The sequence below is a fragment of the Aspergillus tubingensis genome, assembly GCF_013340325.1.
Source record: "Aspergillus tubingensis WU-2223L DNA, scaffold_7, whole genome shotgun sequence".
NCBI classification, from domain to species: domain Eukaryota; kingdom Fungi; phylum Ascomycota; class Eurotiomycetes; order Eurotiales; family Aspergillaceae; genus Aspergillus; species Aspergillus tubingensis.
Window position 1 is genome coordinate 3,107,879 of NW_023336281.1, and position 13,343 is coordinate 3,121,221.

A 13,343-nucleotide genomic window follows, 5' to 3' on the forward strand; every position below is an offset into this window, starting at 1 on the left:
GGCTGGTCCTGCATTCACATCCCACGGTCGCTCTCTTTCCCTACTACTTCTTTTTCGGCCTGCTCCAGTTCAGCGCATCCATCCATTTCCCCTTGTTGCACCAGCCCGGAGATCATGCCCACTCGAATCCTGACAGCGGTTTCGCTCTTCCTGGCGTAAATGGTCGTTCTTCGTGATTGTGACGAGGCTTACTCTATCTCTTACTACTCATCTCTTTTCTTGCAGCGATTGTAACCATGTCTCTTCTCCACAATGAAGAGTAGGTGTCTGACCCCGCGACCCATCTCGCGTCTCCCCTCCCCTCATCTCCCCCCCGGTAATCGCACACATACAGTGTTGAGTCAACAACTAACCCCAATCTCAGTTTCACAATCTGGCAGTTGCGCACTTCCTATCTGTCGACCATAAAGGACGGCATAGGCGATAGGCTCATCAACGTGAACAACACCGTGCTCAACACGCCAGGATTCCGCGCAGCTGGCTGGTCTTCGGCTTCTACAAACCCTAATACGCAGAGCGCGGCTGCCCACATTAAGCGGACAAATTCACCCCCAATCCCTACTACTACGGCGGTTACCTCGGAATATTACCAGCTTGGTGTTGCCCGAGACGATGCGCAGAGATTCGGCCTGGTGGATGAAGGTGACGATGACGAAGGGGGAATGGTGACTGGGAAGACTAATACAGAGCTGATTGGGCGTCGAAACCGCGGGAAACGAGTCCACCGGAGGGAACGACAGCAGCATGAGCAACAGAAACACAGAGAAGCGGAGGATGATGACAGCAGTGACCTGAGTGATGAGAGCGACGATGATGGGGACAGTGCTCGAAGGTGAGTCAATTGGCTCAAGGGATGCATAGGACCCGCCTGTACAGCCTCATGCTCACAAAATCTAGTGCTGCGAACCAGATCAAATTTACGAAGATGCCCATACGAACAAGAGCTGGATCTTCACCCATACGTTCATCAGACCGCCAGGAGAGTCCTCAGGTTATGGTCACGTCTCCATCACATCCGACAATGGGTACCCATTACCGTACTGGATCATTGGGAACAGCTGTTAGCAGCATAAACGAGCGGCCGCGGCGCGATACTACGACTACAGCCAGCAGCGACATATCTTCGGACAATGACCTGGATGCATCTGCTTTCAGAAGGCGTCAGATTTCGTTCTCTAGCCATGATCAGGTCATAGAACCTGCGAGAAGGAGAAATGGCCCACCGGGCCCTCGGGATCTGGAAGAACTCCATGAGCAAGCCGAGGACTCAGGAGCTGAATCTGTGGGTTCGGCCCTGTCGTCTGATTTTGACGCAACGGCGGGTTCTGCGTCATTACTTGCAGGGGTTGGGATCACTGGTAGCTTAGATTCATCCTCGCCAGTTGCTCTGATGCACAAGCTGCAGAACGGCACTGGCTCACAGACGGCATCCCCGAGGAAGCCCAGAGCCCCAGCGCCAGAGCTACAAGATCTGCCACCTCCGCGGCCAATCAGCACTGTCCAGCCAGTCAGTTTGCTTTCCAAGGCACTTAATGCGCGCAAGAAAGCGCCGACGAACCCGGTGGAGAAATTCGCGGTGCTTTCAGGCAAAGGCTTGACCGATGTCCTGAACATCAAACTCTACCTGCCATTCTCCGCCGATCCTGATGAGCCACTCGATTTGCCAATTGCGCGCGAGTCCAAACTTGCAGAGCAGCCTGCACCGGTAACAGTTGTGGAAGCAATCGGCTTAGCGCTTTGGAGATACAGCGAAGAAGGTCGCGAACCGGCTGTTGAACGCAGCAAGCTTACCGTGAACATGTGGACGCTGCGAATGGTGGAAGATGGCGAAGTCGAATATGATTTTCCCGCTTTAGGTCGAACATCGCCAATTGCTGACTTTACCTCGAATAACAATCGGGCCGCTGGTCGACGGACTCGGGGGAAACAGTATGATGAATTCGCGCTAGTCGAAGCATCCAAGGCGGAATTCGAAGCAAACGAGCGTCAATTCCCCCAGTTCAGCCAGACAGCAGCTTCTGAAGATAGCGGAGAGGCACCTGCACCGACGAGTGCCCCGACAAGCCAGCCGGTCCCGCAAAGCAAGGCACCTCGCCCGAACCCGATTTTGGGACAACCCTTCTCGTCGGCTTTGAACGACAATACATTGACACCCGCGGATCGGCCTGCCGTGCCCACGTCCCATGCCACACCTCGCCTGGGGGTGTCAAAGACACTGAAAATCCGGTTCATCAATGTGGAAGCGTCCACCCAGGTGACGACGCTCAACACGTCTACCGACAGCTACATCGCCGAGATCCTCGATTCGGTGTGCAAGCGATGGGGCCTGGACAAGGGGAACTATCTACTGAAGGTGATGGGATCCAATACGATCGCACCGCTAGACCGCACAGTGGAAGCCCTGGGCAATATCACGGAGCTGGACCTGGTGCGCCGACGATTCGGGCCGCAGTCGCTAACGGGCTCCCCGGGCAGCTCCTCCCCGAACGCGCCGCTCCTCATCGACAGCACCAGCGCGCCCAGCAAGAAGGGGAAGAAGAGCGGACAACGCATGCTACACCCGCTCACGCAGAAGCAAGATCTCATTGGGGGATATTACCGGCGGTACTACGTCTGGCGCAAACAATCCATGGGCTTTACGCAATCCAACCACCGGATCTTGACGTTTGACAACGATTACATGCATATCATGCCGGCGGACACGGGTAAGACAGCGTCGGACACCAAGACGCGGTCGATCAGCTTCAACGATGTCGTGGGATGCAAGGTGAGCCGGCGACACCCGAAGAATTTCCGGGTGGTGGTGTTGCGCGGCAACGATGCCAACGAGCAGAAGCGGTATGATTTTGAGGCACGCAATGCGCTGGAAGCGGTGGAAATCGTGGACGAGATCAAGAAGAACATGGCGCATTATCGCATCTAAGGGACGCATTGCTATTGTTATTTGCTTGCTGTTTTATGAGGGAACCGAGAAGTGGAAGCGAGCCCTCCGACCATTGTTTGGAGGGGGGCGGCGTTGCCATCTTTGCTACTAGGTAGGAGTACATAAGGCCGGGCAGCTTTCGGGTTGGATTTGAAGTTTGCAGCAGCATGGAGCCAGGGCTACGGGGGGATCAACAACAATTGGAACAAACAATTTCTTCTTTCTGCCACAACCCGCGAGAATAGTAACTGTAGATAGGTAGTGGCGGTGCGCATCCCATCCGTAGCGTGTACACTAACAGTGGTATCTCAGGTGCTAAAGTAGGTTAAGTGGATGCAAGCGTCAAGATCAGTTCATAGTGAGCCTCCCGACCAACCAAAAGGCCGCCGGACGGGGGAATTCCTGACCGGTCAGGGGGCAGCTTGATTGGCTTCAAGCCTTCAACAAAGGGCAAGCCAAATGCCCCGAAGGCGGGGCGGTTTCCACTCGCCTTTTTGGGAGGATCCACCGGGGCGGTGATGAAGTCATCTTTCAGCGGTAAGCAATTAACTAACTAGTTAACTAGTAAGTAGTTAGTTAACAAGGCAACCTGTGCTTGCCAGCTGCCCAACATGCATGTTATTCGGGTCTTTAAAAGTAGCGACAGTTTGCATATACCATACATAGATAGATACTTAAGTTGTGAGGGGAAAAAAAAAGATAATATACGGAGAGTGGTTGTTTTGCACCAGCAGTTTCATCTTCCCAGCTTCTCTTACCTACTAGTACTAAGTAGTAGGAGGCTCCTCGTTTCGGAATTCCAAGCCACACACACACCAGATCTGAAAACAGTGTTTGATGATGACCTCATCGGGGCGACTCTGAACCCGGAAATAAGTTTGGGAAACATGGATCTCGATAAGCGAGAAGGTGTGGAAAAGAATGCATCATTGATGATAATGTAGCAATTGAAGGGTCCATGGATCGAGAGGAGTGAGATCGGCTGGACCCGGTGGGTTCTTCGCTTTCTTCTTCTTTACTATTTGCCTGAAGCAGAGTTGGAATACAACTTTGGTATCTGGGGAAGTGTGAAAGAGAACTTGGTTCAGTTATCATCATCCCAAATGTCATGATGAGTGAGTGAGTGAGTGTATTTATGGTACCACTGCAGTTATTATTTGACTGTTTCTTTTTACTGTGGGAAAATTACTGGCCCAGACAAAGTATGTTTTAGCGTTGGGGTGGAGTCGACAAAGTGGTGATGGAGATAGTAGTAAGTAAGTAGCATAGCTTCTTCGACTTGTGGCCGACCGACCGCTTTTAGACATAGGGAAGGGTGAGGTGTTGTATTATCAACTTGCCTTTAAATGGGTAGTTGTTTCGGTTAAGTTCATGTTGTAACGTGGAATAAGCGCATTTGGAAAAGAGAGAATTAAACAAACAACTAACAAGTAACTACTCTCTCTTGATGAAATGGTTGACTGACTGACTGACTCTGTCATTGTCCACTAAGCCCAATTCATGCCGATTCACGCCAATCCAACCCCGCCTCTCTCCTCTCTCTTTCTCTTTCTCTCCCTTTGCTTTCCCTTTTCTCTAATTTTTCCCTCTCTCTCTGTCCATCATACTAATCAGAAAATAATTATAATGAAATAGGATAAATTATTGCGGTGCTTGTGCTCGTAGTTATTTTTTTTTTCCAGCTAGTAGTAGTAGTAGTGCTGGTGGTCACTGCAGCATCTCTTTCCCTCCCCTCTCTCTCTCATCTCCTCTTCTTCTCCTCTCCTCTCTCTTTATCCCCCTCACATCCAGCCATCATCAGCATCATTATCATTGATCCTCCCGCACACCAGCCATACTACTCTCCCTCCCAACCCCAGTCCAATCCATCCTCCCAAGAGGTTCCCACACTCCCCCCGCGTTACACATTTTCCTTTCCTATCCGGTCATCCTTACGGTTGCCCGTCTGTCCAATTGAGTTTCCGTTGACCGCCGTTCGGGACCAGTGTTTTGTTCAGTTCAGTACAGTTCAGTTCTGTTTGGGGGGCTCCGCTGTATCCGCGCCCGAACCCGTCCCAAAGAGAAAAAGCTCGCCGCTTTCCCTCTCCATATTATTATTACTCTTACTGTGTTGCTTCCTTTCCCTTACCCCCCCTCTCTGAGAGCATCTCTTAAAGAGGGGTCGCGTTGATCGGCTATCGCACGCATCGTTCATTCTCCCTTACATTATATTTTTTTCCCACGTGGAAAAGACCATCGTGGGCTTTAACATTTAATCTTAACTGCCTACAGCAGCGTTTTCTCCATGCCTAGTTTAGGAGGTTTGCTGAAAAAACGGCGAACGAAAGATTCGCAGACCCTCTCCAAAGAGCTTGAAGCCGGTTCGGCCCAGACGCAGACGTCACCAAACGCTGCCGAAGACCACCACAACCACAACCACCACCACCACCACCTCTTCCACCACCACCATCAACCCCAACCCGCCACCAATTCTGGCTCTTCTACGAACCCCCCCGCTCAGCCTCAAGATTCCGTTCCTCAACAACAGCCCAATCGGTCTTCGGGTGCAGACAAATCCTCTGACGGTCAGGTAGCCTCCATGCAATCCGCTGTGACGCAAGCCTCGCCGTCTGCCCATCATACCTCTGGCCTCCCGCAGCCCAATGCCAATGCGGCTAGTATACAGAATATAATTCATCCCTCCCAGCAAGGCGCCATGCATTCGGCTTCCAGCGGTCATGCGCAGTCTCACCACGCCGCTCGCAGTGATGCCCGCACCACCAAAGGGAAATACTCTCTGGATGACTTCACCCTTCAGCGCACCCTCGGTACCGGTAGCTTCGGTCGCGTGCACTTGGTGCAGTCGAAACATAACCACCGCTTCTATGCCGTCAAGGTGTTGAAGAAGGCGCAAGTGGTCAAGATGAAACAGATTGAGCACACCAACGATGAGCGCCGCATGCTGAACCGCGTCAGGCATCCATTCCTAATCACGTTATGGGGTACATGGCAGGATTCCCGGAACTTGTACATGGTCATGGACTTCGTAGAGGGTGGTGAACTCTTCAGTCTGCTCCGCAAGTCACAGGTGGGTTAATTCTGACTTGGCCCGCCCGACCAACGTAAAGCTGATGTCTGGTACCTCTTTTCATGTAGCGGTTCCCCAACCCCGTCGCCAAGTTCTACGCGGCGGAAGTCACTCTTGCCCTGGAGTACCTCCACACGCAGAACATCATCTATCGGGATTTGAAGCCTGAGAACTTGCTGCTAGACCGACACGGCCATTTGAAGATCACCGATTTCGGTTTTGCCAAAGAGGTGCCTGACATCACATGGACCCTTTGTGGTACACCCGATTATCTCGCCCCGGAGGTGGTTTCCTCCAAGGGCTACAACAAGTCGGTTGACTGGTAAGGGTTGCCATTATCGATGTTCATGCCCCTTTGGCGCAATTACTGACCGTGTCCAAGGTGGTCCCTGGGTATCTTGATCTTTGAGATGCTGTGTGGTTTCACGCCTTTCTGGGACAGTGGCTCCCCGGTCAAGATCTACGAGAATATCCTGCGTGGTAGGGTAAAATACCCGCCCTACTTGCACCCAGACGCCGTCGATCTGCTGTCGCAACTTATCACGGCTGATCTGACCAAGCGCCTGGGAAACCTCCATGGCGGCTCCGATGATGTCAAGAACCATCCTTGGTTTGCCGAGGTCACCTGGGACCGTTTGGCCCGCAAGGATATCGATGCTCCTTACGTGCCTCCCATCCGCGGTGGCCAAGGAGATGCGAGTCAGTACGACCGCTATCCGGAAGAAACCGAACAGTATGGCATGGCTGGTGAAGACCCGTATGTGCTCCTTTCTCAATCCGTTCCATTCTATGATGAACACATTACTCACTTTTCTCTTCTTCAGACACGGCCATTTGTTCCCAGACTTTTAGTGTGTGCTATGAGTTATGATGGAATGATTGTCTCGTTACCGAGATGGCATCGTGCCATCCGATGATCCTGCGAGCGATGTAAGACAGGACTATCTCGCTAATCCTTTCCCTCGCGCTACCAATGGTAGCATCCACTTCACCATTCGTTGCTTTCCCCTTGACGTCGGTTTGTCTTCGTCTTCGATCGCTGGCCGACTTGCTTTTTGGCTGCCTTTGACGTAGAGCATACATCTAAGAGCTCTGTCATCCTCAGCGTATGCCTTCACCATCTTCCAAAGTATACGTGATGGTCTTGTCTGTTTGCTTTTCCGGTTTCCGGACCGTTGGTGGTCTGCATATAAGCTTACCCTTATACTAGTTCTGGGGAGATCTGATGAGTGGATGATCCCCCGGTGGTTTTATCTAGGTGGGCATTGTCTATATTTCCTCGCGTTATGCCAGGCAGGAGGGTGTTTGCGGTGGTGTTTGTGCTGGAAGCTTCGGGGGGTCCTCGTGATTATGTCGACCGTTGACTGGTGAATTGGTCACCGACGGCACCCGTTTCTTTCTTCCATTTCTCCTGCTTATTCTATAGTCATATTGTGCAAATACTGGGGAGCTACTCTGGGTTATTCTTGATGTCATCTTTCCTTTTATCCCTTTCCCTGTCCCTGTGGAGGCAGTTGTATAATGTACATATTTGATTTGGCCATTGCAATAAAAGTAGTCTTGGATAATTGGACGCTGGTCCCCCAACAGTGTCATCATAAGCATAGCCTGCCATCCAAGGCTCTATCTTTTCAAAACGCCACCGGCAGCCCGAACCAAAACCGTCCGTCCGTATAATATACACACAAATATCATCACACCAGTGGCCACTGCCTCATAACACACCAGTCAATGAAAAAGACCTCTAGATCGGATCACAACATGGCCAAACACATGGTAGAGAAAATGGACCACTCCCAACCAAGCACGGATATCAAAGAAGCGTATATGATAGCAAATCACAGCGCAAGCATCCTCTTCTGCTCGGTGCCCACGCGACGGGTATATGTGCGGCTAACGGTGTTCCAGAAGGCAATGTACTTCTCCATGCAGTCGGTCAGGCAGGCCTGTTCGCCGGCGGACATGGAGGTTCCGGGATTGGGAACGCAGGCTTCGAAGCAGTGTTCGTTGACGTTCTATTAGAGGAGACAAGTACGTTAGCACAATACTGAATTATATTCTCCTGGATAAGGATGTAACGTACGGAGATCAGAGTGCGGGCGTTGCTCATAGCGGACTCGGCCTGGACCTGCTTGAAGAGGGCCTCCTTGACTTCCTTGCTGGAGGAGTCGGTGGAAGGGGAAGAAGAGCCGCCGAAGATACCCATTGTGAAATTTAGTGATGTGTGAATGTGTGTAATAGAGATGTTAGGGTCGTGGTTGTGTGGGATAATGTAATGGTAAATGGATGGATGCAATACGTAGTAATGCAGTATATAGCAGTTGATGAGACAAGATCTTTTGAGCTCCGACGGAGGTGTGGCTAGTGAGCCACAAGGAAAAAGGAAAGTAAGGTTGCTGCGCCACCGCCCCGGCGATGTGGACACTTGGAGTTCTACACTTCCTTCCCATCGCCCAGCTAAGTTATATTATACTCGGCTTTCTTTCTTGCGTCGATCTCTGATCTGTCCCCTCCTCTCCGCTTCTTCTTCTTCCTCTTTCTCGTTGAATAAAGTTCCCCCGGTGTTCGTTCTTTCATTTATCCTCCTTCACACCTCCATTCTCCCGGATCTAGCTCTCTTCTATTTACTCAATTGAAATCCCCCGCTCACCCTTGGTTTTGTTGATGTCCCGGTGACAATTGACGATATCGCCTACTCTTATTAGCTGCAGTCTATCTTTCACCACACCTACATTTATCTTTCTTGCACGGTCGCTTGGCTTGAATCTTGTTTAAGGGTCTACTGTGCGCTTGTTACTCGGCAATCATGCTACTTCCGCGGCTTTCGTCCCTTTTGTGCTGGGCTGGCTTGGCCAGCGTGCCTTTGGCCAGCGCCTACGATGGTGATGACAATGTCAAGAGCATTCCGGTGTGTATGCTACTGTTTCTGGTTATGGGGTGGTCTGCTAACTGTTGGGGATAGCTTCGCACGCACAGTCTTTCACCGGTACGTAGCTTATAGCTACAGCTAAGCTCGCGCATCATGTTAATGTCTTCGCAGCCATACTTGGATTCCGACTTCCAAAGCCGCTGGTTCGATTTTGGTGGTGACACGATAGTTCGCGCCGACAAGTATGTTCGCCTGGCTTGTGGGTAGAAAGGAGTGGGGGAGAGCTTATGCTGAACGACTTCCTAGATACATCCGTCTTACGTCCGATCGTCCGTCGCAGCAGGGATGGATCTTCTCCCGTGTGCCTTTGACCGCGACCAACTGGGAGGTTAGTTGATGCGCTTTCCCTGGGATTAGGATGGTTCTGATATGTGTAGATCGAGGTTGAATTCAAGATCGAAGGGTCCGGCAACTTGCACGGCGATGGTTTCGCCATGTGGCTCACCAAGCAGCGCGCCACCCAGGGTCCTGTCTTCGGTTCGACGGACAACTTCGAGGGTCTGGGTATATTCTTCGATACGTACAAGAACAACCGTCCCGGCACTTCGTTCCCCTACGTCATGGCCATGATGGGCGACGGCCAGACTACCTACGACCAGGCTCACGATGGAAAGGCTAATGAACTGGCTGGCTGTTCTGTAAGTATAGTGTGCAGTGATGGTGTGGATTTTGATCTAACGATGATATAGGCTCGTGGTCTCCGTGGTGCCTCCATCCCTACCAAGGCCCGCTTGACTTACTTCCAGGACAAGTCCTTGACCTTGGACCTGCAGTACAAGTCCGAGGACAGCTGGATCCCCTGCTTCGAGCTGACCGCCCCCGAGTACAACATCGCCATCCCGTCCGTCGCCTACCTGGGCTTCTCCGCCGAGACTGGTGAGCTCAGCGACAACCACGACATCATCTCCGTCAAGGCCCAGAACTTGTACAGCGTTGGTGGCGGCAGCGGCAGCAGTGGCAGCGGTTCCCGCTCGGGCAAGGGCCGCGACACTGGTCGTGTCAAGCGCCGTAAGCAGAAGGGCAGCTGGGGATGGTTCCTGTTCAAGACTATTCTGTTCTTCGCTGTGGTTGTTGGAGGCTATGTTGGGTACACTGCGTACCGCACCAAGCACCGCTACTCGCGGTTCTAGATGTGGCAGAATGAGGAGCCTGAGAGAGAAACAGAACCTGAAACAGAACAGTAAATGTGTCATTTATCCTTGCATAGCCGTGTCGCGTTATATCAGTTGTATCTATCTATGAGCTTGCTTGCTTCTTTGCAACGTGAAAAGTTGACGACCAACCCAGTAAACAAAGTACATAGTAGGGTATCATAACAAACGCCAACCAAAACACTATACACCAAAAGAACTCAATGGGTATAATAACATCACCAACAATACTACTGATTTCCTTTCTTCCTCTCCTCAGTCCACATCTGATCCACAATCTGAAAAACCTCCGTCACACTTTTCAACACCCGCTCATCAATCCCCAACTTCCCATACCGATGCTGAATCTTATCCGGATGCCACCGCACCCTCTCCGTCTTCAACAGACCCAGCAACCCCCCACCACCCTCATCTTTATCCTCTCCATCCTCATCAATCACCCTCGCACACTCCCTCATAAACTCCTCCACCTCCTTCCTCCCCACATCCCTCCTCTCCCCACTCTCAACCGGCCAAAACACCACCTCCTCAAACCTTCCCCCTTCACTTCCACCTTTAACCACCCCATCCAACTCCCCCCAACAAGCACAATACCTCCCCCAAACCCCCCTCCACCCTCTCCTCCTCTTCCTCTCCCTCCCCCTCCTCAAACTCTCCTCGACAGCCCTCTCCCACTCCCCCCTCTCCCTATCCCTCCTCCTCTCCTTCTCTCTCACTCTCCTCCTCTCCTCCCTCATCCTCTCCTCCTCAGCAAGCATCCCTTCCCTCGTCCGCTCCCACATCTTCCGTCGCACATACGCCGCGTACTCCTCCTCATCCATCATCTCCAGCTCGCCATTCGGGCCCTTCGGTACCTCCGGTACTGAGTACGTGTGGATCGGTTGGCCGTAGACCGACTCCCAGTATGCGGCGCCTTCGTCGTCGCCTAGCGCGTCGAAGAGGGATTCACGGAAGGCGGTGCTGGGGGAGAAGCGCGATGTTGTGGGCTGTGATGGGGATGCGGGTGGTGAGGTGGTAGTGTGTTTGCGGCGGTGGGGGGCGCGGTGTTTTTTGCGTTTGGGGGAGGGGGTGCGCTGGTGGTCTTTGTGGGAGGTGGAGTGGTGGTGGCGATGGCGCTTTCGGGAGGGGTCTTTGAAGCGGAATTTTGTGGGGCGGGGGTGTGCGTTCGTGGGTTCGTTGGTGGTGTCGGGTGTAGGTGAGGTTGTGGTTGTGGTTGTGGTTGTGTCGGGGGGTTGTGCTGGTGGTGAGGTGGTCATTTTTGTGGTATGGGTGATGTAGGTTGGAAAATCAGGTTGTTGTGAGGTTGATGTAGTGTTTGTTAGAGCATGGCGATGGGTGTAGAGGTTGTTTGAAGTTGTCTGCAAAAGAAAGAGTATATGGTGAATGAAGATGTAGATGGTGGAGAGAAAGTGATTGATTGGAAGGAGCGACATTCCGAGGGACCTGAGTAAGCCGATCTTATCTTATCTGATCTTGAATATCTCTATATCGTTGATGATGTCATTGCTCTTGACCTTTCTTTCCTATTCATAGTACTGCTATCATTTATTGAATAGTCACTAAAGAGACTAACACCCCCCTAGTTTCTTCTGTATCTCATACTAATCCCCAAACCCCATCGATCGTGGCATCAACCCACTGCACTGAACTTTGCACAGCTTACTAATCCCATACATAACTTATCCGCAATCTCGCCCAACCCGAGAATATCACTTCGCCGCAGCTCCAACCCATCCATCCAACTTTCTCTCTCCCAACCTTCAACCACACATCACCACCACACCCAAAACCTACCTACCAAGCATGGCCCTCGTCGCCTACTCCGACTCCGAAGCCTCGGACTCAGAGCCCGAAGCCACCGTCCCTCAACCCCAACAAGCCCCGAAGAAACCCACCACCACCACCACCACCACTACCGCAACCACAACCACCAGCAACAGTAGCAATAACAACAAACTTGTCGACCGCACCAACCCCCGCAAAATCCGCGTCGCATTACCAGACATCAAGCCCGAACACAACGATGACACCGATAACCCGCGCAAGAAACTCAAATTAGGCGGCAGCGGCAGCGGTGGTGCATTCTCCGGCTTCAATTCATTCCTACCTGCGCCGAAGAAAACCACAACTACTACCGCCAGCAACAGCACAACGGAGAAAAAGGCGCCCGCGCGCAAGATATTCAGTCTAAAGACGGGCGCAGCGCCGGGGTTCGATCGCGAGGCGGACGCGGAGATGCGGAATGAGCGGGCGTTTGGAAACCTAGGTGGTGGTCATAATAATGATGATGATGAGACGATACCCAAGGCGGGGAGCATGAGGGATCAGGAATTGGATTTCGGTAATGAAGACAAGAACAGGGGAGGGGAGGAGACTGTACCGCAGATGAAGAAGCCAGAGGAAGTCAAGTTGAAGGGAAACCCGATGATGTTCAAGCCCTTGTCTGTGGGGAGGGCATCACAGCAGAAGAAGAGGAAGGCTGTTTCGGATCTCATGCCTGCTGCTGCGAATGTACGGAGGAAGGAGGATGGGCTGGCGGCAGCTTCGTCTGCATCTGCATCTACATCTACGCCTGCGGCGGCAGCTGCACCGGCTGCACCAGCACCAAAGCCCAAAATCAGCCTCTTCTCCCTCTCCGCCGACGATGACAACAACTCTACACCCACCACCACCACCACCACCACAGCAACAACCTACGAACCCCTAGTCTACACCCCCCTCAACTCCGCTCCCGCTGGCCCCTCCCCCGCCCCTGAAGACACCACCACCACAGCACAGCAACCCACATACCACCAACCCACCACATCCGACAACACACTCAGCACCATCGCCGACGACCTCAACCTGTCGAAAGCCCAACGACGCCAACTCTTCGGCCGCAACGCACCTGAATCCGTCGCAGCTAGTTCCCGCGTTTTGCACTTCAACACCGACCAAGAGTACGTTACGAACCAGGAGCTGGCGCATACGGAGCTGGCGGCGCAACAACATAACCCTGTCCGGGCGATTGCGCCGGGTAAGCATACGTTGCAGCAGTTGGTTAATGCGGCGAGTACGCAGCGTGAGGCGCTGGAGGAGAGCTTTGCTGCTGGGAGGAGGAATAAGAGGGAGGCGGGGGCGAAGTATGGGTGGTGATTGTCTTAGTAGGTTTGGGGGATGGGGGGGTGTGTATAGTGTAGTGTATGTAGTTGGTGGGGTGGGGTTGCATGGGTGGAGTTTATGAGTACTGTTCGATTGCTTAATGTGGAGTTTGTTGATGGTAGTAGTGCTTTG

General features: G+C 52.5%; 6 protein-coding genes across 6 annotated transcripts; 4 read left to right on the top strand and 2 right to left on the bottom strand.

Annotated features, from left to right (window-relative positions):
* Positions 1-236: 236 nt before the first annotated feature.
* Positions 237-2,923, top strand: AtWU_05990 (Sin1 family protein; the record flags this gene model as incomplete). Its single annotated transcript, XM_035501100.1, has 3 exons — positions 237-259; positions 365-832; positions 898-2,923. The coding sequence occupies 3 exons, from the start codon at positions 237-239 to the stop codon at positions 2,921-2,923; spliced, it is 2,517 nt and encodes an 838-aa protein (XP_035356993.1).
* Positions 2,924-5,207: 2,284 nt separating this feature from the next.
* On the top strand, positions 5,208-6,842 carry pkaC (cAMP-dependent protein kinase catalytic subunit pkaC; the record flags this gene model as incomplete). The annotated part of the gene is made up of 4 exons (XM_035501101.1): positions 5,208-5,990; positions 6,059-6,312; positions 6,373-6,747; positions 6,815-6,842. The coding sequence occupies 4 exons, from the start codon at positions 5,208-5,210 to the stop codon at positions 6,840-6,842; spliced, it is 1,440 nt and encodes a 479-aa protein (XP_035356994.1).
* Positions 6,843-7,828: 986 nt separating this feature from the next.
* tim13 (protein translocase subunit TIM13) lies at positions 7,829-8,196 on the bottom strand (the record flags this gene model as incomplete). Its single annotated transcript, XM_035501102.1, has 2 exons — positions 7,829-8,005; positions 8,074-8,196. 2 exons carry the CDS (start codon positions 8,194-8,196, stop codon positions 7,829-7,831), a joined length of 300 nt encoding a protein of 99 aa, XP_035356995.1.
* A 600-nt stretch (positions 8,197-8,796) lies between these two features.
* On the top strand, positions 8,797-10,049 carry AtWU_05993 (legume-like lectin family protein; the record flags this gene model as incomplete). Its single annotated transcript, XM_035501103.1, has 6 exons — positions 8,797-8,898; positions 8,953-8,976; positions 9,031-9,101; positions 9,166-9,247; positions 9,297-9,557; positions 9,609-10,049. The coding sequence occupies 6 exons, from the start codon at positions 8,797-8,799 to the stop codon at positions 10,047-10,049; spliced, it is 981 nt and encodes a 326-aa protein (XP_035356996.1).
* A 251-nt stretch (positions 10,050-10,300) lies between these two features.
* On the bottom strand, positions 10,301-11,326 carry AtWU_05994 (uncharacterized protein; the record flags this gene model as incomplete). Its single annotated transcript, XM_035501104.1, has 1 exon — positions 10,301-11,326. The coding sequence occupies one exon, from the start codon at positions 11,324-11,326 to the stop codon at positions 10,301-10,303; it is 1,026 nt and encodes a 341-aa protein (XP_035356997.1).
* Positions 11,327-11,873: 547 nt separating this feature from the next.
* AtWU_05995 (PRCC domain-containing protein) lies at positions 11,874-13,205 on the top strand (the record flags this gene model as incomplete). Its single annotated transcript, XM_035501105.1, has 1 exon — positions 11,874-13,205. The coding sequence occupies one exon, from the start codon at positions 11,874-11,876 to the stop codon at positions 13,203-13,205; it is 1,332 nt and encodes a 443-aa protein (XP_035356998.1).
* Between the last annotated feature and the right edge of the window lie 138 nt (positions 13,206-13,343).